Genomic DNA, 27502 nt, shown 5'->3' on the forward strand with positions numbered 1-27502 from the left:
GAGACTATTTTTGAACACCACAGTGCTTTACTACACACGGTTCTTGTTGACGTGGTGTGTCATCATTCTCTGATTTTTAAACTGGACTACTCAGTTATAGGATGATTTATCGTTTAAAATGGAATCTGAACTGTAGCATTTCACACATTAACAAACATTGATAGAGTAAAAGAAATGATGAATAACTGATAAAAATACTACAACATAATTGGATAGATAAAAGATCTACTCACCAAGCAGCAGTAGGAGAACACACATAAAAGTACTGAAATTTGCAAGCTTTCAGAGTCAGTGGTACCTCCTCCTGACAAAAGAGTTGATGCAGGTTTAGGAAACAAGGAGAGTCAGATCAGGGCTTCTCATACAGTTCGGTAAGTCTCTTCTGACAGAGGGTTCTGGGTGACTGCTGCAAACTCTCCTCATTTCCTAAACCTCATCAGTCCTTTTCCTTCATACCTCTTCCTTTCCCTTCAATACTTCTGAATCGTCACTATACTTTTATGTGTGTTCTCCTGCCAATGCTTGTTGAGTAGATTATTTACCTATCCAATCACATTATATTTTCAAAAATTGATTATTTTTGCCGAGATAAAAATACTAAAATTAACTGGGGATCAAAGCCTTGACCTTTGGATTTAGCAAATTAGCACTGAGAAGATATAGTAATAGCAATATTGATGATGAAAGTGGAAGTAATAGCATTAGCAATGGCAATAACAATCTTATGAGGGTAATCCCAAAAGTAAGGTCTCCTATTTTTTTTATAAGGACATAGACCTGTTTATTTCTACAATGGTTTACATCAGTTTACAGCTTTAACATTTAGCTATTTTTCAACATAATCACCGTTTCTGTCGATGCATTTTTGTAGATGCTGTGGCAGTTCTTGCATGCCCATGTCATACCAGCTAGCCGCCACACTGTTCAGAAAGTTATGAACCTCTTCCTTCACCTCGTCGGTGGAGCTGAATCGCTTTCCGGCCAAATGTTCTTTTAACCTAGGGAACAGGTGATATTCACTGGGGCCAAGTCAGGATAGGGTGGGTGGGTGATTATGTTCCACTGAAACTGTTGCAATAGAGCAATGGGTTGCCGAGCAATGTTTGGGCGAGTGTTGTAATGGAGAATGTGTACGCACCTGCCAACATTCCTCTTCTCCTGTTCTGCATTGCCCATTTGAGTTTGTTCAGAGTCTCACAGTACCTGTCAGCGTCAATTGTGGTCCCAGCGATTCAGCTCCGACGACGAGGTGAAAGAAGAGGTTCATAACTTTCTGAACAGCATGGCTGTGAGCTGGTATGATATGGGCATGCAAAAACTGCCACAGCGTCTACAAAAATGCATCGACAGAAATGGTGATTATGTCGAAAAATAGCTAAATGTTCAAGCTGTAAACTGATGTAAGCCATTTTATAAATAAACAGGTCTATGTACTTATAAAAAAAATAGGAGACCTTACTTTTGGGATTACACTCATAATAATGTTTCATTTCTAATTCACTATGTTTACATGCGACACATCTTCCGAAAGAAGAAAACTGAATTTCGGATACCGTATTTTGCTACCTTGTTTACATGTTGAGGTCTGAAGCAGATTTGCTAGCCTAGTTAAATATGGTGCCTGGAAAATAGCTGATCCAGTTTCTGATTCAATCAAAACAATTGTTATTTCTCTTCCCTTAAATATTATAGGAAGACAGTTTCATGCTCAGTCTAATATTTCTGCTTCTCCTTCACCACACAATAAGTCCATATTAAACGAATATTCTGAAAACAAGAAATAACTTGACAACCCAAGCACGTTTCAAAACTGGTTGTGTTTACAAGGGAACAAAAACTGACTGCCAAATTTGAAAACTGACAACTAGAAGCAGACTTCCATAATTGATTTTGAAGTGTTTACATGACCACCCAGAAGCGGTACTGGGATATCTGTTTACATAATCTGGTTTTGAGAGCCCCATGTAAACAGGGTGACTGTAGCATCATTACTACATAACATTTAGTGAATGAAGTAGTACAGTGTTAGACAGAAAATATGGCCTATTGTAGAAAACTGTGATGGTACAAAATCAGACTTGATAAACACATGACAACCAGCATCTATGACGTTATAGTTGTGTGAAATTGAGTGTGACTTTATGTAATTTCTAAATATTTTTATACTGGTGAAGAATGAAACTGTTAATGAAAATATCGTTAGCTTTGTACAAGAACGGCACTTGCGGAATTCTATATCCAGAGGCTCCTGGGCATTGGATAGGCAATGGTGAGCAACTGCTGAAATGAGTAACAAATAAAGAGAATTTGGCTATGCACCACAATTTCAGGCCACTGCTGATTTGCATACAGGAAGCCTTCACAGAGTTTTCTAAAAAACCACTTTGTAACATTGTATTCTGTGTATTGAGACTTTGAAATGTAACACAATTAATTATGATTTTTGTCAGTACGCTGTAATCAGCCTCCAAGTACATTTCAGATTGACAAAGCTGTTAATAACCTAATGTTCACCTACATGTTGTGTTATTTCTTGTAATCTACATCTATTTCTATATGCTGCAAACCACTATGTATGTCCCATTGTATCAGTTGTTAGAGCTTTCTCCATTCCATTTCCGAAATATGAGAAGCGAGTTTACACAACATGAGAGGAGTATTTCCTGAGAATTGAAAGAACTCTACAAGTACTCTAGCTACTTAAAATAAAATGTGCAATCTTCAATAGTGGTCTGATATAGAAGTAATATTTCTGTTGTAGTATTAATATTGGTGATTAAATTGACTTTTGTCACTGGGACAGGTTGTAATTGAGCCCTGTAACACAATATGGGCAATGAAGTCTCCAGGATGAACAGTTGTGGGAGCTGTGAGGTTAGGTGGAAGGGGGCTGCTGTGTTTAAATCATCACCCAGTGAAAGCACAATAGACCATTTTGGCACCCTGGTTGACACATGCACTACAGCAGCTACTTCTCTTAAGACAGTGTTTAAGAACAGAGGAGGGCAGTGATATCCATCATCGACAAATATGCACATTTCCATCTTGCTCTCACCCCACAGTGGTGGTATGGACTTGCCCTCACATAAGAGTCCCCCGGTTCAACACGACAATACCCATTCCCTTTGATCACACCCACTGCTGCCCGTTTTGTTGTAGAATCATGTAATATGTTCTTTGAGTACTTATTATGACATCTATCGGAAAACTCAAATTTTTGTGCAGGAATAACAAAAATTCTGCAAGCTGCAACCATATGAAAGTCTGCTTGCTCAAAATGTTCCTACGATTCATACGGCTGTTGACAGTGTCACTGATATGGCTAAAGTGGCATCAAGAATACCCCAAAGTAGTGCGCTGGGATCAATTGTATACACCACATATGATGTGAAATGTATTTTTCATGGGGAAAAGCTAACATTTACATTATTATAATGACTTTGCTGATAATGTTGATAGCTCTAAAAGACTGTTCATGCATTATACTGTCAAATATAGAAAGCATTACAAATTATTAATGAATTTTAAAGATGGGCAATTGATCCTCAATGACAGAAGGAAGCAAGATTAGAATTTAATATCCCATGACAAGGTCTTTAGAGATGGAATGCAGACTCTGATAGTGCAAGGACATGGAAAGAAAGCAGTGTCAAAGACCTATGCTGTCATATGGCTTAACTGATTAGTGAAATCACTAAAACCTTAAAATGGATGGCTGGATGGGGATTTGAACATTCCCCCTCCTCTGTGACAGTTCAGCCTGCTATCTACTGTGACACTTTGCACCCAGTGTTATATTGTTCGATTTAAACAACAGTGAAAAACACAAAAGTAGCTGTGTTACACACAATGAAAAGCACTGGCCTAAAACATCTGAAGATTCTGTCTTCTAGAAACAAAGAAGGAAAGTTAATGTCCCATAACTGTCAATGATTTTAGAGATGGAGCACTGTAACTGAAAGGACATGAGAGAAGGTACATATTTCTACCAGTCCTCAGAGTCTTTTGAGACGACATGTCTGAATAAAGTCTTCTCAGTTTTCACACCACATCACTTCAAAAAAACACTATGGTTTTCAACAGATATTTTCTCCATCATGACGATCAGGAGTAAAAAGCCATTGGTTGCTCAAGGCTGGCTACGTGTTCCACTTTAATAGGCACAACAGCAGCATTTGGAACCTTGCAGACAAGCCGCAGTGATGCGTGTGTGGGAAAGCGAGTCGGGCAGCTCGTAGCAGCTCCAGCCCACCACAGGACCAAGTGGCACTATCAGGTGGTGCAGGAAGCTGAACTGTCCATGTGCCCTACTACTTGTGTACACCTGACCTCAGTTGAATATAATAAATTTTTTTGAGAGCGAAAATCTCATGTCAACTAATCAGCATGGTTTCAGAAAGCATCGCTCATGCAAAACTCAGCTTACCCTTCTCTCACATGGTATACTGTAAATTATAGCTGAGGAGCAACAGGTAGATTCCATATTTCTAGATTTATGGAAAGGGTTGACATGGCGTCCCTTTGCAGGCTGTTAAAAAAGGTACGAGCATATGAAAGAAGATCAAGACATGAGAGTGGCTTGAAGACTTCTTAAGTTACAGAATCCAATACATTGTCCTCGACAGCGAGTGTTCAATGGAGACAAGGATTTCGTCAGGAGTGCACCAGGAAAATGCAACAGGTCCACTATTATTTTTTATACACACAAATGATTTGGCAGGTGGGGTGGGCTGCAATCTGTGACTGTTAATGATGCTGTGGTGTACGGTAAATTGTCAAAGTTGAGTGCCTGATGAGGATACAAGATGACAGACCAAATTTCTAGCTGTTGTGTTGAATGGCAGCTAGCTCTAAATGAGGAAAATATAAGTAAATGATGATGGATTTAAAGGAGAAACCCATAATGTTTCGATACAGCATTAGTTGTGTCCTGCTTAACACTGTCATGTCGTTTAACCACCTGGGCATAAAGCTGTAGAACGATATCAAATTGAACAAGCATGTGAGGATTGTGGTAGGGAAGACAAATGGTCAACTTTGGTTTATTGGGGGAATTCTAGGAAAGTGTGGTTCACCCGTAAATTCTTGAGTATTCTTGAGTACAGCTCAGGTGTTTGGGACCCGTACCTGGTCAGATTAAAGGAAGACATTAAAGCAATTCAGAGGTGGGCTGCTCGATTTTTTACTGGCAGGTTCGAACAACACAAAAGTGTTACATACATGCTTCAGGGACCCAAATGGGAATCCCTGGAGGGAAGGCGACATTCTTTTGGAACACTATTGACAAAATATAGATACTCAGCATTTGACACTGACTACAGAACAATTCTACCGCCTCCAACATACATTGCGTATAATGATCACAGAGATATGATAATGAAATTAGGCCTCATAAGGAGGCATATAGACATACATTGTTCCCTTGCTCTATTTGCTAGTGGAGCAGGAAAGAAAATGACTAGTAGTGGTGCAGGGTAACTCCATCATATACTGTACAGCAGACTGCAAAGTATTTATGTAGATGCAGATGTGGAAATTGTTGTAGCTTGCTCTAATCTCAGCTGTTTCCTTCCCAAGGGAATCCCAACATACAACATTTCTATTACGACAAACATTTGAGGGAGATAGCAACTGTTAATGAAGGATTGTGGATGGCAAATGCAATCTGCTACAAATACTTTCAAAAAGCTTTATTTTATTGCCATATACAGTCTTGGGCTTTTATTTCAATCTTCAGAAGGCTACACTTGTTTTATTTCACTATCAGATTTGCCAGCAACATGTCATCCACTTCTGCAGCACTGCACATGAATATTTGAGTAGTTTACACCACTTTACGAGGTCTGTTCAAAAAATTTCGGAACTCCGGCCACTAAATTTTTCTATGCTTCCCTTTTACACATTACGCATGGTCTCCTTCAAAATACTCTCCTCCACAATTGTTACACCGCTCCGAATGGGATTTCCACTTCCAGAAGCAGTCTTGATGTGCCTCTTTCTGGGTCGCGAGAAGCACCAGCTGTGAATTTTCTTTTATCTTGTCTATCACTGTAAATCTTCATCCTTTCAAAGGGGCCTTCAACTTAAGAAACAAAAATAGTCCATAGGGGCTGGGTCTGGAGAGACCAGAGGATGAGACAGCATAGTGATTTCTTTTGTGCAATAGTCATACACCAACAGGGATGATTGAGCGAGTGCGTTATTGTGAGGCAAGAGCCATGAATTGTCTCACTACATTTCAGGCTGTTTTCTTCTCACATTTTCTCGCGGGCATCCCAACACGTCCCGATAGCACCATCAATTAACAGTTTGTCCCTGTGGCACAAATACATGATGAGCTAATCCTTCAAAGTCAGAAAACTATCAGCATGGCTTTAACATTTGACCTGACCTGATGAGCTTTTATTGGTCTTGGAGAAACTTTGACAACCCACTGCGAAGATTGAATCTTGGTCTCAACATCACAACCTTAGAACCATGTCTCATCACCAGTTATGATTCTGGTAAGGAACGTCTCATTCTAATTTGCGCGACAAAAGCTCTTCATGGATTGTGATGCAAAGGTCTTTCTGGTCTTGACTCATGAGCCGTGGGACGAACTTGGTGGCGACACGACACATTCCACGAAGATATGTCAAGATTTCACGACATGACCCAACTGAAATGTTACATTCTTCTGCAATCTCTCTGACAGCTAGCCTTCAATTGGCATGCAGTTTCATTGACATTTCTGACATGAGTGTCATTGGTAGAAGTCAAAGAGTGTCCTGAACAAGGGTCACCTTTAACTTCCATCCGGCCATTTTTAAACTGTGTGATCCATTCTTAACACTGAGTACGGCTTAAGCACTCATCACCATAGGCTTCTGGCATCATTTGATGTGTGTCTGTAAAGCTTTCCCTGAGTTTCACGCAAAATTTAATGCACATGCATTGCTCCTCTATCTATGCCATCTCAAAATTCGCAAACTGTGCGACAACGTTCAGCTCAAGACAGCATTGAACAATTACTTTTATTTATTTAGTTTTGGTCCTGTGACATCTTGTACAGATATAGGACAGGTCATTAAATACAACAATGAAACTTCCTGGCAGTTAAGTATTAAATGCAAGCATGTGCAGAGATGCCAATCAGATTTTGCTCCACAATACCATTGCCGCGAAATTATGAACGTTCAAGAATTTTTTGAATAGAGCTCACATATGTTGTGTGGATGTCGTGAATATTGCAGAAAAATATGCTAATGTGATCAAATTGATAACCTATACAGTGAGTTATATACACTTAATATTTGCTTAGGGAATGGTGTTAGTAATGATTTCCTCCTTAAGCATTTTTGGAAGGACTTAAGTGCAAACAGTATATGCATGTGAAACAAACAACTATGGACATTCTCACAAAAATGCATAACAATTAAAACAAGAGAAAATTCCATTACTAAAACAAATTTAAGTGCACATATTCACTTCATATGCACTCAACTGTAGTACATTACTACATTTTTCTGCTTAAAGCAGTTATTACCTACGTAAACAGGCAGCTGTGATTAAATAACCAGTTTTGAAACTTCAGGGAGATAGACTGGCTAGCTTGTACTTACATTCAGCAAGTAAAACTGAGTATTGCTGACAGCTCTACAAAAAATGAAAAATTATCCTAGATTTCAGACTTAGGGGAAGGAGAAAGGAATAAGTTGATGAATGTTAGAAAGGAGACTGAAGTCAGTAAAAACCCAGAACGATAGGGGCACACCCCTTGTTAGGATAAAGGGGGAGGCATCAGGGAGAGGAGATCAAAGATAGTACTTTGGTAAGCACAGTGCCACCTTGAGTCAGATGACAGATGAATGGAGTGAAGAGGAAAGAACAGAATAATGAGTAATGCTGTGTTAAGAAAAGGGAAATGAAAAATGGAAAAGATAGTTGAATCCAGAATTTGGAGAAAACTGGATAGAGAGATATGGAATAGATAAAAGAGCATTATTAGTCTGCCAAGTAGGCCTGCAGGAAGATGACCCAGAGAAATGTGGATGTCTTTATTCTTACTATAGAGGAGGACTTTGTCACCAGGTCAGTGAAATTTGTCATCTGAATGGGATACAGCTGTTCATATTTTTCCTTCACTTCAAAATACAAAAGACACAACAGTTTTGTACTTCGTATCTCTCTGGCTTTCTTTAAAATGGGTCAATTCAGAGATCAAGGGGAATATTGCCCTTCACTGCTGTAAATGTAAATGTCGTGTGACTAGGGCCTCCTGTCGGTGTAGAACTTCCAGCGGGTGCAAGTCTTTCGATTTGCTAATACGTACTGCCAGTTAGACTCGTAGAGTGTTTTCACATGACAGCTGTCTGCAGTCTATACAAAGGGCATTTTTTGTGCAGTAAGAAAACAAAAGCCTAAAACACAAACATTAAAAACACCACCTGGAGATGGAATGTGTGGTTTTACATCACAATGGTAAACCATTACTTTTAGCTTTTCAGGTAACAAACCACTTCAAAAGCCAGTGTAAAAACACCAGTATCCACAACACTATGTTTTGGCTCCTGCTGGAAACACCAGACAAAATGCATAATCCCACGGTTCCAGGTTAACATGCAAACTCTTCAGCTATTTGCAGTGTGAGACCACAATGGAAATTTACACTCTGGACCACACAGAGGCTCTTGAGAGGGGAGATGGTGGTAGGAATGTCACATTGTGCTTTTCACAGGAGAGCACTGCCTGTGACTGAGTAAGGGATGCCATTTTAATCGAGAGGAAGGTGCTTCGCATTCTGATAAATGACATTACTTCTCAAATATTTCCTCGATAGAATAAAAAACAGCAGTTCGGGTATAAGCTAGGTGCTGAGGGGAGTATTTCTCACATATTTCTTTTGATTCCACTTTGCTCCTACAGCTTGGGTTGGGATAGGCACACCTTTTTGTTGGTTGGTTGGTTTGTTTGGGAGGGAGGAGACCAGACAGCGAGGTCATCGGTCTCATCGGAGTAGCGAAGGATGGGGAAGGAAGTCAGCTGTGCCCTTTCAAAGGAACCATCCCGGCATTTGCCTGGAGCGATTTAGGGAAATCACGGAAAACCTAAATCAGGATGGCCGGACGTGGGATTGAACCGACGTCCTCCCGAATGCGACACCTTTCTGTAATGTAATGATTTATTATCTCTGGTGAGACAATGGAGGACTAGGGCTATCAGAATGGATAGTTTGATTCTCTTCACTGCACATAATGTACTGCCCATGCTAACCAAGGACTCTCCCAGGGGGTGCCACTCAGCCACAACAATGACTGGCTGGCATGGTAACGGCATGTAACAACAAGTACATAGTTGTTTGTGTGCTTAGGAAGTTTTCAACTTTGGTACGAACAATACATTCCTTGTGTTGTTAGGAGGCTACGATTACGCGGGTAGTTGACGGCCCTTCCTTCACCCCCCCCTCCCCTCCCCCATGGACTGGAAGTTCAAAGGTACTTACGATAGGATTGCACAGTGTGTGCAACATGCACCACGTTGCACAATCTACCCTGCACGGCCCTCACTATTGAAAAATTTTGAATGAATGGATTGATTGATTGAGTGTGTATGGGACCAAACAGCGAGATCATCAGTCCCGCAATTCAAAAGGGGGTTACATAAGAAAGAGTCTGATAAAAATGAACGAATTCAGTCAGAGGAGTCAAATTACAAAAGAACGAACATTAAACACACACAGTATAAGCATAAAAGACGAGACCAAATCTACAAACTGGAAAAAGGAGGGTTGGGGGTGGGGGGTAAGTATCTGCTTCTCTAGCCAAACGGTCAGCCAATTCATTCCCATTGATTCCCACATGACTCGGGACCCAGAGAAAGATGACGGAACAGGCAGCATGCCCAAGGGCAGAGAGAAGGTCATGGATGGCAGAGACCAAGGGGTGACGCGAGCAGCATCGATCGATAGCCTGCAGGCTGCTCATGGAGTCAGAACAAATTAAAACACTACAGAGGGAGGCCTGAGAAACAAAAAGGAGGACCCTGTAAATGGCTAGAAGCTCTGCTGTAAATACACTACATGGTCCTGGCAACAAATGGTACTCAAAGCTGGTAGGAGACATGAAAGCATATCCCACCTTATCAGTAGTCTTAGAACCATCAGTGTAAAAGATGGCGGCACCCTGGAAGTCTGCAAGGATGGCACATAGAAGACGCCAGTAAACCATAGGAGCAACAGAGACCTTAGGACCCTGGAAGAGAGCAGTCCTAATCCGTGGTCTAGGCACCATCCAGAGGGGGGGGGGGGGGGGGGGGAGGGACTGGAGGAAAGACACGGGGCACAGCCTACTGAGTGCAGATGGAGATCCCCGCAGAGGGTAGTGATACACGTGCCAACAGGCAATCCCACCCATAGGCGGGTGTTAGGAGGAAGACATCCCTCACCGGCGAAGAGCACAGGGTATACAGGATGGTCAGGGAATTGGCGAATGCATAAGAAACAAGGAGTTGGCTCCATCGGATGTGTAGAGGGGGAATCCCTGCTTCTATGAGGAGACTATCAACAGGACCAGTGCGAAAGGCACCAATAGCCAGACGCACCCCCACAATGATGGACAGGGTCAAGGAGTTCCAAAGTGGAAGGGAGCTGTGGAGCCATAAACCTGACTACTATAATCGAGTCTGGACAAAACCAGAGCATGGTAAAGATGGACAAGAGTGGAACGGTCTGCACCCCAAGATATATGGGCCAGGAGGCGGAGAGCATTAAGCTTCTGCAGGCAAGTAGTCTTTAGGTGGCGTGGTAACCAGAGGCCCAACAGAGGTCACAAGCCCATTTATGGCAATGAGGAAGAGCGTGACACTTAGCACAGAACCTGTGGGATACCATTCTCCTGAATATGATGGGCGCTGAGTGAAGTGCCAACTTGAACCCGTAAGAGCCGGTAAGATAAAAACTCACGGACAAAAATCTGAAGGGGACCACAGAAGCCCCAGTCACAGAGGGTAACTAAAATGTGATGGCGCCAAGCCATGTCGTACGCCTTACATAGGTCAAAGAACAAAAGCCTGTCGGATGGCTGATTCCAATCGGAGTAAATGGTCAGTTGGAGATCGTCCTGCCGGGAAGCAACATTGATATGGTGACAAAAGGCCCCGAGATTCGAGCACCCAACATAATCTGGAACTGAACATCCTTTCAAGCAATTTACAAAGCACATTTGTAAGGCCAACAGGGCAGTAGCTGTTGAGAGATGTTGGGATTTTCCCGGCCTTAAGGATGGGGATACACTGTCTTGCCATTTTGATGGAAAAGCACCTGTGAGCCAGATGTGATTGAAGACCCTGAGGAGCTGATGCCTCTGGGGAACGTCCAAGTGTTGAATCATCTGATTGTGAATGGAGTCTGGCCCTGTGGCTGTGTCTCGTGAAGAGCTAAGAGCCTGCACCAATACCCATTCAGTGAAAGGAACACTGTAGTGCTCAACGAGGTGCACGATGAAATGGAGGGGGTCCGCTCAATTCTGCATTTCTGCTGGAGAAGGGCAGGAGGGTAGGATGCTATCACAATGTGTCGCAAGATGTTCTGCGAGGACCAATGGATCAGTGCACAGAGCTCCTTGGATGTTCAGACCCTGGACAGTTGACTGTTGTTGGCGGCCCAGAACACTACGGGCCTTTGACCAAACCTGTGATAAAGAGGCATATGTCCACAGCAAGGAAACATAGCACTCCCAGCATTCCTTTTTATTCCGCTTAATAATGTAATGAGCCTTAGCACAAAGACGCTTAAAAGTGAGGTGGTCAGTCTGGGAGGGTTGTTGCTTAAATCGTTGCAGCACCCGTCTGTGGTCCTGGACAGTGACTGCGACATCTTTGGTCCACCACAGTACCAGCCAATGACGAGGGGGCCCTGTGGATAGGAGTACAGCAGTACCAGCAGCACGAAGAAGAATGGCAGAGATGCCTTGCACAACTACATCAATGGAATTTGAGAGGGAGGTGTCAAAGCAGACAGCAAACGTGTATAAAGGCCAATTAGCCCTGCGTAATGCCCAACATGGGGGTCTGTCTGCCTGGTGGTAGCAGGGGAACGATAGTGTCACTGGGAAGTGGTCACTGTCACAAAGGTCATCGTGGGATGACTAATGTAGGGAAGCCACGAGGGCAGGGGAGGAGATCGCGAGATCAATAGCAGAGTAGGTGCCATGAGCAGCACTGAAGTGGGTAGGGGAACCATCATTGAGGAGACACAAATCAAAGTCCATGACAAATTGGTTGATTAGGATACCCCGACCCATCGATGTGACACTCCCCCATAGTGGATGGCGGGCATTGAAATCCCCAAGGAGGAGAAACGGAGGCGGGAGTTGCTGAACTAAGGTAGATAGTGCAACATAAGCAAGTGGCCTACCTGGAGGGAGGCAGACATTGCAAATGGTGATTGCCACAGTCGTTTTCACTAACTGCTATCACTTCCAAGGTGGTACGTAAGGGGATCCAGTCACTAAGGACATCGGAGCAAACCAAAGTGCAGACCCCACCAGATGCTATCCCAGGGCCAGCATGGTTCCGACAGAATACTCGATAACCACGTAAAGCGGGAGAGTGGTCATCACGGAAATGCATTTCTTGGAGAACAAGACAGAACGCAGAATAAGAGGAGACAAGACGTTATATTTTCCGGTAGGTGACGATAGTAGCTGTTGCAGTTTTGCTAGATGATTGTGTGGCGCGAGTCCAAGGTAAGCATGAAGGAGCTGCGGAGGACATCAGGTCACATTGTCAGTAGTTGTCACTGACAAGGATGGGGTGACATCCATAAATAAGATGTCAGATTCAGGTTGCAAGAGGGGAGTTGGCACTTCCGGGGGCACCGAGGACGCCTTTTCTTGTGATTTATGTTTTTTCTTCTTCTTTTCCTCCTCCTCCTCTTTATGAGATGGAGGTGGGTAGGACATGGGGAGTACAGGCGTCTGCAAGATCGGGAACCGAAAGAGAGCAGGAGACTTCGGGGCCCACAGATGGTGCGCCTCGTGGCCGAGTGGTGGTAACAGTCTTCTGGCCTAAGAGACCCGGGGAGAGGGTTCCCAGGAGGGAGCCTGATCACCTGCAGATGCCGAAATGGGGGGGCACTTCTTCGGCCAGGGTGGGGAGGTGACTCCCTGACAGAAGGTTATGGGAACGGCAGGGGAGGTGGAGGGGAGAGCGGGGCGGGACTGGGGTAAGGAGGAGAAGGAGGAGGAAGAGAGTGACACCGGATGGAGTCACTCACTTACTTTTGGCAATCCTCAGTGTAAGACAGGTGACCCAGGGACTTATATTCTTGTTATCTTCGTTTCTCTCTTGTAGGATAGGCAATCCGGCGAGTGAGGGGAGTGGCGGTCAGCACAATTAACACACACATGCAGTGGAACACAAGGGCTTCCCTCATCGACGGGGTGGCCAGAGTCACCACACATAGGCTCCGCCGTACAGCGGAAAGACATATTCCCAAAATGCAAGCACCGAAAGCACCGCATGGGTGGGGGGATGTACGGCTTCACATCACATCTGTAGCACATAACCTTGACCTTCTCTGGGAGGGTATCCCCCTCGAAAGTCAGGATGAAGGTGCCAGTTTCGGTGCAGTTGTCTTTGTGACCCTCCTGCGCACATCGAACAAAATGAACGCCACGCCGCTCCAGATTAGCCCAGAGTTCATCAGTTTGCAGGGTGAGGTCCCTATGAAAAATGACTCCCTAGACCATACTCAGAGGTTGGTGAGGAGTGACAGAACCTGGGACGTTGCCAAGATGATCACAGGCATGAAGAGCTGCGGATTGGGTGGCAGAAGCAGTTTTGATCAACATGGAGCCCAACTGCATCTTCCTAATAGACTCCACTTCACCAAACTTGTCCTCAATATTTTCCACAAAAAACAATGGCTTTGTGGTGGTGAATGTGTCCCCATCTGTCCTAGAACAGACGAGGTAATAGGGAAAAGGTTCCAGCCCAAGACAGCGAACCTGGCCCCCCTCCTATGGTGCAGCCAGGGAAGGGAATACTGCCAGGTCATATGAGACAGCATTTAAGGATCCTTCACCATCTGAAGAGATGACCTTGTGAGAATCGCCAGATTTTTGCAGCTTGATATGTTTCATGTGCCAAGCATCCGACCTGATACCACCCACTCCGACCAGGGGCTCTCCCCATGGGTGCCACCCAGCCACATCAAGGGCCGTCTGGCATGTCGGCCATTGTCGGGAGTTCCGATGTTCCAAGAAGAAAAGCAACCATTCCTTGGCATACACGGCGAGGTAACAGCTCAGGTATCAGTAGTGCGATCCCTCTGTTGTCAGGGGTCTCAGCCATATGGGTACATAACAGCCCCACCACATGGCGCTGGTGACCTAGCAGGGTGGAAGGTGGGCTACAGTGGGGAAGGGAAAGGGGAGAGGAATACACGCCGTACATGCTATGGAGGGATTCTTCCCCATATGGCTCACACTAAAAACAGGAAATTTTGAAGTGGAGGTCAAACATCAAGTGGGGACCAAAAGGGTGAAAGAACAGGCAAAAGGAACAAAACTGCAACCAATAGCCAGGTTGACATAAAGCAGAACACCAAGAGAGGGGAAGAAGGTGGCAACAGGGAAGGGGCAGGGACAGGGAGGGAGGGGGCAGGGAGAATGGAAAGCAGCTAGGGAATGAAAAATGAGCTACAATAGCTCGGGGCCCCAAGTGCGCCACACATGAACTCGCGAAAGAACTGTGAGCCCCCTGGGAGCTGAATGGAGGTCAAACCTGAAACAGGGACCAAACATGAGTTAGCCAAAATGAGTAGGAAAATAAAGACTGGAAAAAGCAAAGCACACAATCATGATCAGTGTCCTATAGAAAAGCCAGGCTGTAAATGAGAAAGCCTTGCTGAAGACCAAGTCAGAGAAAATGTATAGTCAGAGTATAAAATTGAAAGGAAGGAGTACTGTAATGACTGAGCTCCACGCTCATCACACACATTCTCACAAAAGATTTGTGCACTCCAGGAGGGGTGGGAGAGAAGGGGGTGAGGGGGGGAGCAGATGGAAGGGGGGGAGATCGAACGATACCAGGGACAGAATGCCTAATTCCAGGAGCTTACCTTGGAAAAGGCATAGCTTTGGTGGAGTAATGTATTGAAGCATTTGAGGTCTGGGTCATACTGGGTAACAAGTGGGGCGTTTATGAGTTTTTTTGGAAAAGGGAACTGTATTTTCAGAGGGTGAAGGGAAGAAGCTGCCTGGGGGATTTGTTTGTGTCCAAGATCTGTGGCATAGTTGTGGGACAGGAGAGTCCAAGACCTTGTTAGTGTAGGTATTGGGTGATTCAGTGGTTGAGTGGATACATTTGCCATGGGTACCCAAGCTCCAGGGAAGGGAGCTTATGATGTGTAAAGGATGGTAGCTGTCAAAGCAGAGGAATCATTGATTATTGGTTGATTTTATATGGACTGAGGTTTGGTTCTGAGCCTGAGTGACATGCGAGTGAATGTCAAGGGAGGTAAATTTGAATATGGAAAAGGCCAAGATGAATGTGCGTTGAGGAAAAGAATTACAGTATTCAGAAAGCAGAGAATTTCTCTTTCACCATGAGTCATGGGCACAAAGGTATCAATAAATAAGTATGAAACCAGAGGTTCAGTAACAATCTGGATGAATTGTGCACCTCATGAAAAGAACGGCATAGGACAGGGCCTCTCTGATACATACAGGAGTTCCCTTGATTTGTCTGTTATATCTTATCCTCAACAGTGAAGAAGTTACAGGTAAGAATGAAGCTGATTACAAAGATATTAACAAGGTTTTACACAGACTTATCAGTGGCTGTTAGGGGAAGTAGTGTTCTAGGGCTATGACCTCTAGACTGTATGACTACCCAATGTGATGTAGCATTAACAGCAATGAAAAGGGTTCCAGGTGGGAGAGGGAGAGAACAGATAAAGAGACAATCCTGGACGTAGCTGGCATCTTATTTAGAATGGTAGGTTCTGTATGGATTGGAAGTGGTGGTCTACTGGCGCTGACAGACACTATCTTATCAAAGTATCCGGACAACTATTGGAGGATATTAATATGGAGTGTGTCCATCCTTCCCCTTTAGGAATTCTTGAACCCTGCTGGGGAAACTTTCAATGAGTTGTACAAATGTCTTTGTAGGAATGACAACCCATGCATCCTCAACCAAAAACCAGAAGAAAGCAGTGATATTGGATGCAGAGGTCTGGAGTGAAGCCAATGTTTGAACTCGTCCCATTCCATCAGTACATGCAGTCTCTGTATATTCTTGGTTTACCAGTGGTTGTCATTTCCACTTCACAGTCACAACAGTTGAATTGGACAGCTTTAGAAGGGTTCAAATAAGCCTGATGGACTTTTTTTATTTAAGTGACACCCAGTAACTAGACTACATTTGAAATCACTGAGCTCTCCAGATCTATGCATTCTGCTGTTACTGCTTCTCTACTAACAACATAACATTCTGGCCCTCCTTTTATACTGCCAGGTCTAGTGGTCAATTCTGCATTATGTAGGTGTGTCCGAATATTTTTAATCGGATGGTGTACGTATGGTAGAGGGCTTCGTAAAAGGTTATGAAGAGACAGCTAGAATGGTTGTTCTTGTGTATTTTCGGAAGAAGGTAGAAGATGGGAGACTCTGGATCAGGAAGGGTGATGAATTGTGTGGAAGAAAGTGTGATTAGGCTTCTTGGGGATGGGGACTAGGGGTTTAAGTATTTTCTGGCACTCATTGTGGATGGAAGGAATGGGGCGATTTGGAATAGTTTTGTAAGGTGATGTAGAATGAATGAAGCCCCTCTGTCACATACTCCCCACAGTCTAGTAGTGCAGTAGTGGAGGCTGTCTACTGAGAGGGGAGAGGGGATGATGGCGACAATAATAGTGAAGCTCTCTGCCTACACATCACAGACAGCTCAGGACTCAGCTTAAGAAATGTCTGGAGTTCATGTGATATTTTTCTGAAAGGAATGGGAGAAAATAAAGTTTTCTTAGAATTTTGGATTTAAGTTGGAACTGTTCTAGGCAAAGTTCAGCACTAACTGCGCAGGATAATGACCTGCTGTTTCTAAATGAGGCGATGGATTAATGAGAGGAGATCTTTGACAGGAGTAGTGAAATTGAATTTGGGTGCGTGACAAAGTAAGAAATGTCTCAGGATGAAAGGATCTAGATAAGATGTTAACAATGGAATGAGGGCTGGGAGTGCAAGGTGCTGAATTATGATAATGGCTATGGTTGGGTTTGGGCGTGAGGTGTGCTGGGATTAAATGTTTCAGTAAGGAGGGCAGGCTGGGCTTCTTGGCTACAAAGGGGGGGGGGGGGGGGGGAGGATTATTGTTAACTTTCTGGAGGGTAGTTGTGGCTAAGGAGGGAGAGGGACATCACTTTTGAGGTTTTTGATCAAAAGAGTGGACAGCTTCCTCTGGCAGTGTGAGATTTTGTACTTTCATGTACTTTCATCTGTTGGCAGGAATCTGATGATCAGCTCCAGATGGCAATTGGTGGACAGATATTCTGTCACCTAATATTACAGTTTTCCAAAGGGAATAATCAATTTTTGAACATTTCTAATTACCATCTCGATGATACTTGTGTAAGTACAGCGAGTTCCTAATTCTGTTTCATTTCTCAGACTTCACCAAAGGAAATTCAGCATACCTGTCACATCATCTGATCACCCTTACAATGAACAGAAAGCAGATTCTGTAACAGTTGTTTGGCTGAAATACTGAAGACTGCACTCTATAAGCAAGTGGCATAAATTCCTGTTTCATATTCATATTGTGTAATATGAATTGAATTCTAGAATGAATGCAGTCTGATACCACTGTCATTTTACTTATTCTTTGTGATACAGAACGCATTTATATCAAAATGCTCACTAAGCTACACCAACTTGTCACTAGATGATAAATCTTTTCTACAAGACAAAATAAGAGAGATAGAGGGACTAACAGAGATTGTATGACAACTCCTGCCCGCATTGTTCCTTCGATGAGTACCTTTTCAATATTACTGTGTGTCAGAAGACATACTAAACACTAAAACTAACAATAACATGAGTTCTGAAATTGAAGTTCTTACCCTGATGCGATGGTGTAGGACCGTTAGATACAGCAGGATTAGGATACCCTGGGCCACCATTGTGTGTCGATGGCCTCACAAGTCCAACTCCTGTGGGAGGGCCATTCTGCGCCCATGAAGGTGGTGCTCCTGGAGAGATAACACCATTACCCCCTCCACCATAACCACCATACTGTGGTTGCTGTTGGGCTGCGTACTGCGGATTCATTGTGTATCCGCTGGTTCTGTAAAACATCTCCTCAATTTAGCACAATGGCAGTACATACACTTAACACAACAAGAAATGCAATCTTTAGTTTCTACAATACTGGATTCACAATACCAGCTACAGAAGCCTGTAAAGATGGAAGTTACTCAAAATCAGTTTTGGTTGAAACCAGTTACAACCTCCGACAGTCACACATTATTTCAATTATATTATTGTTTGGAAGGGCAGATGCTAAATGCAGTTATATAACGTCAACAGCAATATATCTTTGTGATAAAAGAATCAACTCAATTACATCAAATGACCATGGCATTAAATATATTTAGGCTGGTGCGTAAGTTCATAGCGTTTTTGTTTTGCATAACGGTTTCCAGTTGCTATGCGATTATTTATCAATTCGCATTTTTTATTTGTAGTTTACTGTTCTTATTTGAGTTAACATATTGTTATTTTGTCAAATTGAGAAAGTAAGTTGAGCTAGAAATCTGAACATTGCCAACATACTCTTCTGCCTGAGTTCATTAGAAGAGGGACAGCAGTAAAGGCAGCCAGAAACATAAGCATCATGTATGGAGATTATGTCACTGGACAGAGTACAGTTAGCAAATGGTCTTATTTTAAGTAGGAGCGTTTTGACATTAGTGACTCCATGTTCAGAAAGACCTTCAGGATTTGAGGAAGATTGTTTAAAAACATTAATCCATAATGATACACGTGAGATTGCTCGAGAAGTGGCAAATTTGATTAACTGTGGTCATTCTACCATCGTGCGATGTTTGCATGCAATGAGGCAGGTTCAAAAATTTTCTAAGCTCTAAGTCAAAATCACAAAAAAAACCAACAAATGCATCTCTGCTTGCCCGTCCCCAATTGGCTCATGAACAACACTGACCATTCCTATCCTTTATCCTTAATAGCAAAGAAAAATGGTGTCTTTATGCTACCATACGAAAAAGAAAGGAATGGCTGAAACCAAAGAAAGCAGCAACTCCCTGTACAAAGACCTGCGTGCATCCACAAAAGATAATGTTACGCATCTAGTGGAACAGTGACTGAGTGGAGTACTATGAATTGTTTGCCAGAGGTATAACCATCACTGCTGTTATTTACTGTCAACAACTGAGATGTCTTTCAGATGAAATCAAACAACAACGACAACCAGGAAGATGCATGGAGTGATGCTACTCCATGATGATGCCTGTCCACATTCTGCTAGACTGACAAAAACTCTCTACGGGAGTTGGGTTGGGAAGTCATTCCAGGCCTGCCTTATTCGCCTGACCTTGCACCCTCAGATTTTCACCTTGTCCGACTATCCAACAATATTCAAGGAACTTCCTTTCCAGATGAAAATGTGTTCAGAACTTGGCTCGACAAGTTCTTAACCTAGAAGCCACGTGATTTCTACAATCATGGAATTGAAAAGTTACCCCACCTTTGGCAGACTATTGTAAATGGGGAAGAAGAACATATTACTGGTGATTAACGTGTATCTACAATGTTTATTAAACTTACTATGGAAAAACACTACGAACTTGTGCACCAACCCAACAATATCAACCAAAATAGATTTTTTAAATGAATTTTCCAAACACAATTATTTCAATTCATGCCACAGTGAGACTGTGAGGCTGCAGATGATTAAATGACTAAACCCAAAGAACAGGCAATAAAAAACCTATATTCACTGGAACAAGTATACGCACAGATTCATTATACAGTAGAATTCGTATAGTAAATGCGTACTTAGATATGATGCATTTGGAACAATCTAGAGAGTCACACAAGCACATGACGACAGAAAACAAGTTACAAAGATACAAAAAGAGTGATTAAAAAAATGGGAGGGTTAAGAGTAAAAAGCTGTATGCAGAGAAGCAAAGGACAGGAAAGAGACAAGCAAGGAATTTGAAGCTCAGACATCAATTTCTGTGTAAGTGTTCTAATTAGTATGCTAGAGAAGGGAAATAACATGGGGTTAAGTATACCATCAACATTATACAAGTATCAGAGAAAGGCCATGACCTTTTCAAGGAAACTTTCTTGGCATGCACTGTAACACACTCCGAGAAACTATGAAATACCAATGCTGGATGGCCAGACGTGGAATTAAACTGCATGCCTATAAAATGTTAGTCGGGGCTTTTTGAAAACAAACCTTGTAAAACTACATATTATCTTATGCCATTCCGAGTTTTGGGTCACTCTCACATAGTTAGTCTCTTAATGTAATCTTCTGCTTTCTGTTATGCAGTGAACTTCATCCATAGAAAGCAATGTGATCTTAAGTGCTAAAGCATTTCACTTGCTGAAGCAATCATAAAAGATACTGACAAGATAACAGGAAATGCAAACACTGTAATTTTGTCATGTAGCCCTACAAGAATGTAACAAGATTCTACATACAAGGTCATTTGTAAATAACCAATAGTGGAAGTCAAAAACAGGCAGTTAACAAGTCTTTCTCTGGCTGCAGCACAGTATTCTATAATTGCTGACACACACACACACACACACACACACACACAGGGAGGGAGGGAGGGATGTTAATTCCGACTAAGTGGCACAAATCACTACCCTAATATACCACAGGACAGAGCCAAAAGTGTGTGTACAGCATTGCCTAGGAAATGTGCCTACCATCTGCAATTATCACTAATTTTTTTTTTTTTTTGGGGGGGGGGGGGGGGTCTTGAACAATTTGATTATGAATCCATATGCAGAAGCCATATTCAAATGTGCATGGTGTTTGGCGTCCACAATGTGGGAGGGATTTTACATCCACAAACTGCCTTGACATGCAGCTATTGATATTTGAAAATATTTGGATGCCCTTTACCCTAAATGGCTGTTTTGTGGGATCAGCTCAACCATAAGGACGGCTGAATGAATGTTCCGTCACACACATTTCAACAGCTGCACAAAGCACCATAAACAGCAAAGTTCCAGATACTGAATCTTTTCCAGCTAATCTAGCTGTTGCGAGTGACACTAATAGTGGTTATTCTGGATGAAAACAAATGATCTTGACAACTGTGGGCTAAAAACTAGATTAGGGGCAGTGCCAAGCAGTGCACTTGACCTGTTGATACACAGATTGGCAAGATGATGATGGATGGATGGATGGATGGATGGATGGATGGCATTTGACAGGCTGGTTGGCAATATGTGCCCTGTAACCTGCAGGAGGTAAGAAAAGAGGCAATATATTTTATTTGTTTTTCTCCCTCTTAATACACTGATGTACTACTAAAGTAAAAATTGTTGATGAAGCCCATGTGAATGTGAAATAAATATTGCAGTAGCAGATTGATTTTTAGTGTACCTAGTGTCTATGTTCATGTCAACTTAACACACTTCTCATTATAAAATTAGTACTGCAAGATAAATTCTGAAAAGTTTTAATAAATAATACATAAGTCTCAGACGAGTATTATGGTGCACCTTATGTACATATAACACACAGAACGAAAAGTGCAAATGGGGGAGAGCGGGCTTACTGTATATTAAAGAGGAAGTTGTTCAAAAGACATTGGCTGACAATATTACATAGGAAAATGTCAGCACTGTATAAGTGAGTAAAAGGATATAAATATTGAACTGAATAACATGTTACTGACAATATTGTTTTATACATTTTAGATAATGAAATGAACTACAGTAGTATACAGGTCAATGGAAGTGTCCCATTCTACCTGTCTGTTTTGACCAGTGACGTGACGTAAGGGTGTTGCGGTGTGTGGCATAATTACGGTGCAGAGTTTAGTTTATGAGGTGGTTGTGTTTGTAGATGTCTTGTTGTGTTTGATAATGTGTGTGTGTAATGTGCTGTATTCATTTGAGCTTTAGGTGAGGGGGGTTGGGATTGTTTTACGATTATGTTGTAGAGGACCTTTTTTGTTGCAGTTGTCGTCGATTTGTAAAGGTGTACTCGAGTTTCGATTATTTTGTGGCTTTTATTTGTTGGCGGTTTATGGTTTGGGGGGGTGGGGGTGGCTGACATGGGGGGTTGGGGTTGGTAGGTTGCGTATGGTTTGGTAGGTTTCTCTTGTTTGTGTTTTTCTTGTGTGTGTGTGTGTGTGTGTGTGTGTGTGTGTGTGTGTGTGTGTAATTGGGGTGGTCAACCTAGTTTGAAGTGCCGGAATTTGTTGGTGGAAAGTAAGTGTTTTTGTGTCTACTGTTCTTGGGTTGTAATGTTTTGTGTATTTATGGTGTATTGATTGTGTTTTAATTTTTGCAAGGAGGTTTGATTTTTTGGTTTTTGAGGTGTTATGGGTTTGGTTTTATTTTTCATAGTTGCAGGTGTTGGTTTTTTGTTATCGTCAACTGTGGTGGACCTACACAAGTCAAGGGAAATGTACGATTCCAATTTTTGTAGTTGTAGATGTTTCTGTGGTATCAACAGCTGCAGTTGAGCTATATAGGTCATATGAAGTGTCGGATTCCTATGGATTTTGTTGGTGTAGCGGAATGTGGTAAATTTTTTTTCCATTTTGTGTGATTGGGATTGTGGTTTTTTATAAATTATTATACTTAGCTTGCCCCACCCTAAAATCCCCCCAATTCCCCACAGCTGTCCCATTAGTTTGATTATATTTTTGAAGGGAGACATTATTGTCTTATTTAGGCCTATATGTATTTTCATGTTTGTTGCCGTGTGTATGTTGTGAAGTCATAGGTGCCATATTGGAGACGCTGAGAATGGCCGTTTCCATGCAGGTTACTAAACCTACTGCTACCAGATGTCTGCTTTTATCCGTGTCATATTGATGATGCAGTCATACATGTGCAAAGAGTAAGAGAATAGAACACACAATATTGTTCTCACATCTCTGTTACATTTCGAATGTAAGCTGTAGTAACAGACTGATCTGTAGTGTAACCCAAGATAAGATTATGCGGGAAGGTGACATGCCAATGAAAGTGAATTAAAAAGGTCTTAAGCCTTGTGAAGTATTGATCTGTAGCATAACCTAAGAACCAGGTTGTGAATTGGCCAAGCTTCTGTTAACCTGAAATGCTTAAAGTAAATGTAGGTGTACTGTATGTCACGGGAAGCTGAATATAGAGCATATTTATCTTGGAAGGTATCAACACTGTTGTTGTTTACATACACACCTGAGGACATTCTACAGATGGCTGAAGTAATCAAAGAATAAATAAAAACTGATGGTCAGAACACACTGACAATGAGTCTGCAATTATTGTTATCAATCATAGCATGTTGGACATTAAAAGAATTGTCACTATTTGAAGACTGCACCGAATTTCACACATATCACACTCACTTTCATAATCATTATCTTCAAAGTGAGAGTCAAACCTACGAGTGTAATATGTATAACCTAGCCCTAACAAAAGTAATCAAAGTGTCGTGCAGTTTTGCAACTTCTCACAGTGGTCCCAACCATAACGTGTCTTTTATGACAATATTCAGATATGTTTTAAAGCTGAACTGAACACTACATCAGCAGAATAAAGTACAACACTATTAATCACAAGTGTTACATAACACTTTTCAGAGGAATTATATGCAAAAATTGGAACTAAACTCCAAACAGATGGTAAATATTCACAGCTAATAAGCTCCAGTAATTCATGTTGTTATAGTTAGAAATGTGTAAGACCCACTGCATTCTGATGATCTACAGCTACAATGGTTCTTGTGTATGAATTATCCCGTTACGTCAGTAAACGAAACTTTTTTAAAAATTATCTGAAGACTTTATGAACAAACTATTACACTTGCTGATGTTTTGATGTAAGCTGTGCTCAAGACTGATCTCTTGATTGAAGGAGCAAATGTCTCTATAAAGTATATCACAAATAGGCCTATATGTAGTAGCAAGGTTTAAATTTAACAGTTCACACATTACTAATTCAAAATTCACAATGCACTGACAAGACTACTCTTATAAATATCTAGCCTCTTCAGTGCATGAGACTTGCATCTTCTAAGCCAACCATCTCTGTTGAAATTGAAAATATTATTACAGACAAAGGACCGAGATAATGATCTTTTGCATACACCTATGTGTTTTCTAGACTACTGTTCTATATCATGAAAATGTCTGCAAAAAGAAACTGGTATTACATATTTAGGAAAGTGATACTCATCACAGAAGAGTTTGTTTTGAAAGTAGGAATATACGCTCTGTGAATGAATGAGTTCCGGAATTCACACTGGACAAAACTCATGTAGCAGAAAAACCAATGACAGCTGTTTCAAATCTCTGACCGTGAAGAAATTAACCTGCACATAATAGGTTTCTCACGTTACTAAAGAAGTGAACCTAGTGAAAGTTTTTCGGAGCAATCAAGTGTATACTGAATAGACGTTCGCTACTTGAAAGGCCAAGTCTTAAAATCGACTTGACGTAAATAATTTGGTAAAAACAAAACTGATAGGAAGTCTATTATTGGCTATCCCTGTAATGTCACATTACAGTTTAAATACAATTATTATACCTTTATTAGGTCCGTATGTAGTACATAATACGAATTCATAAAATGCAATAAATTATGTCCATAATAACGGAAAGAATCAAGTGAAAGTAGGCCTAATTTCGTTGCGGCAGTTATGAAATGTCGCACAATGCATAGAAACAAGTTTCGCAGACTGTATTGTATTCCTTACAGAAACACAAGCGTCAAACCGCGTATCTGCAGGAGCATAAAAAAGGCATTGACAGCATTTTCCTGTTCACGAACATTACATCTTGTCTTTCACATCTAACGTACATTCAACTTATGAAATGACTTGTGACGAGAAACACTGTTATCATTTTCTCCCTTATGCTCCCTTGATAGTTCTACGTTTACGTAACACCACACCATCGTAGTTACATCTGTAACAAGCTACAATTTCAGCGTTAAAATACGACAGACTGAATTGCTGCACACGTAACGTACACGGCAATTTACAGTACACAGAACAGATTATTATTGGTTGTTACTACAGGCAGTCGACAAACTTCCACTAAGGCAAAATTCATAAAATTGGCGGACTTTCATTCCCTCAGATTTCGGAGTAAGCACTGTAGCAGTGGATCAAATTTCAAAGAAATACGTGTATGTGATATTTTATATGGTATCAAAGTTAAGTGTACGAGCAGTTTCACGAGTAACGAAGAATAGAACATTGATTTCTTGTGAGCGTCATTTAGCAGAAATATGTCAATACTGAATCAGTGTATATTGTCCGTCATACGACTAAAACTCCTTAGCACAAAAAAGCTGACATGTTGTGAATGATCAAAGAAAAGGCAGTTCATTAACAGTCGTGCTTACCTCTTCAGGAGTAACTTTAGTTGTGAATGTCTTAAAAAGAATAAATCACATGAACAGCTTGAATAACACGTTAACTTGTCCTCACAGGTGATAACAAAACTAAGTTGTCAGAAGCAGCAAAGCATATGATGCAAAAGGCTACACCTTTGAAAACATGTATATAATGTACACGTCTGACGGTAACAACATATGTATTATATTACTGACACACGACACAGTCAACGAACGTCAAAACCGATAGATGCGCTTTCGAAATCATGAAATATCACTTTTTCAATTAAGAATCCAACAAGTATCAGGCAGTCTAGTTCTGCAGGAACGACAGCACATACTAACATCCAGTTACAAAAGATAAAATTTCACGTTACAGGCAATATAACCATTATATCGAAATGCTAAACGTACTTCTCTCCAGCTGGCTTTGCCACGTAAGGCCTTACTGCGCATGCGCACAGCGAGCCACGTCAACTTGACATCTTTGCCCAAAACAATGATTCAATTTTTTTTCCAAGAGCGCAAACAGGAATCCCATCCATACAATAGGGACCGTGCAGTATCATATTACTAAACGTGCACATTGAGAACAGCATAGTATAACCAATATCTCCAAAATTTCTTCACTTAGGATCAAGGGTTTATCTGAAGGAACATTTTTGTACATAGAAAATGACCTTTCGACGTCACAAGAAGTGACAGGAGCTTAGTTAAGGTAAGAAACTTCGGGAAAAGTCAAATGAAGTTGAAAGTACTTCGCATTTCCACCAAAAACATTTTTTTACGACTTCATAAACCCGAAATCTGTATTTGATCCGATAACTTTGTTCAGCTTATCTTTTGCTTCAACACCCGTTAATCTGTGGGATGACTGCAAACTGCAAAGACTTTTCAATCTCTTCAGCATTTGTGAAAGTTTCCAACAGTGGCAGACATGTGGCTTCCAGCTCCGTAATTGCCGAAGGAAAATGAGTGAAATTTGACTTGATGTAAATCAGATGTTGCTTCTAATGTCTTTCGTTGAGCGTCACTTCCGCATCTTTAATGAAGATTACATCAGTGCCATCAAAGGTGTCTACGACCTAAAACCGAAGGAAACAAATCAAGTTGGGACAGTAACAAAGGATTGCTGAAGCAAGTAGCTGTTAACCAAATGTTCAGGAATTTACAGCCTCTTACGGAATTTACTTCATCTAAATTATCATAGAAAAATCTGATACCAGGTATTCATGTTCCGGTGCACCATCTGGTCAAAACAGGTTGTGGAGGCAAGGATAAATCTGGCAGTAGCGCTCTGTCTCTACGTGTGGCAACACAGGCAGATGCTTTCACATGTGTTTAATATGAAAACAAGTCAGCATGTGATTTATTTACTACTGTCAGAATTATCAAATTTTTGTGCTTTGGCTTCTGTTTTTCTTCTTTGTGGAGGATACCAACGTATGCACATTTTCATGCCGAAATTTTAGACTTACTGTTTCAGTTACCTAATGTAGCACAAGGGGCTAAAGATGTAACTTGCTTTACGGTAGGATAAAACATTTTGAGTGCTTCCACATCCTTCAGCAATATGGCCATTGTTTTATTTAAATTTACTGGCCACAATATTCCTAAAAATTATAAAAATACCCGAGTGATGCTACGTTTTAAAACATGACATACAGTCAGAAATTTTTTTAGCAAGCTCAGATCTCCTGGTTTGCGAGTAGAGAGGAAGAAACACTTTAACCAACTAGCTCAAATGATTTATCCTGGTAATGTTCAGAGCAGTCTTTCTTTTAGTGAACAGTAGTTCTTTTGCTCATCGCTTTCCCTACATATTGAAAGTTGGAGTGAACTATTCTCCCACCTCCCCAGCTAGCACTCAAGCTTATTTCAAGGTGGATATTGAGTTTAGGTTCAGTTGAAAA

At 41.7% G+C, this 27502-nt stretch overlaps 1 protein-coding gene across 3 annotated transcripts in view; it reads right to left on the minus strand.

Annotated features, from left to right (window-relative positions):
* The window catches only part of LOC126418549 (protein transport protein Sec24C), a 124004-nt gene extending 97932 nt beyond the window's left edge, over window positions 1–26072 (minus strand). For 2 of the 3 annotated variants that reach the window (XM_050085381.1, XM_050085368.1), the window contains exons 1-2: window positions 25599–26027; window positions 18101–18324 (exon numbers count right to left, since the gene is read on the minus strand). In XM_050085381.1, the coding sequence (XP_049941338.1) occupies window positions 18101–18308 (208 nt within the window). In that variant the 5' untranslated portion in view covers window positions 18309–18324; window positions 25599–26027. Of the gene's footprint in view, window positions 1–18100; window positions 18325–25598 lie in introns of all 3 variants that reach the window. The other variant, XM_050085373.1, reaches the window with a different exon arrangement.
* Window positions 26073–27502: the final 1430 nt, after the last annotated feature.

Source organism: Schistocerca serialis, chromosome 1 (genome assembly GCF_023864345.2).
Source record: "Schistocerca serialis cubense isolate TAMUIC-IGC-003099 chromosome 1, iqSchSeri2.2, whole genome shotgun sequence".
NCBI classification, from domain to species: domain Eukaryota; kingdom Metazoa; phylum Arthropoda; class Insecta; order Orthoptera; family Acrididae; genus Schistocerca; species Schistocerca serialis.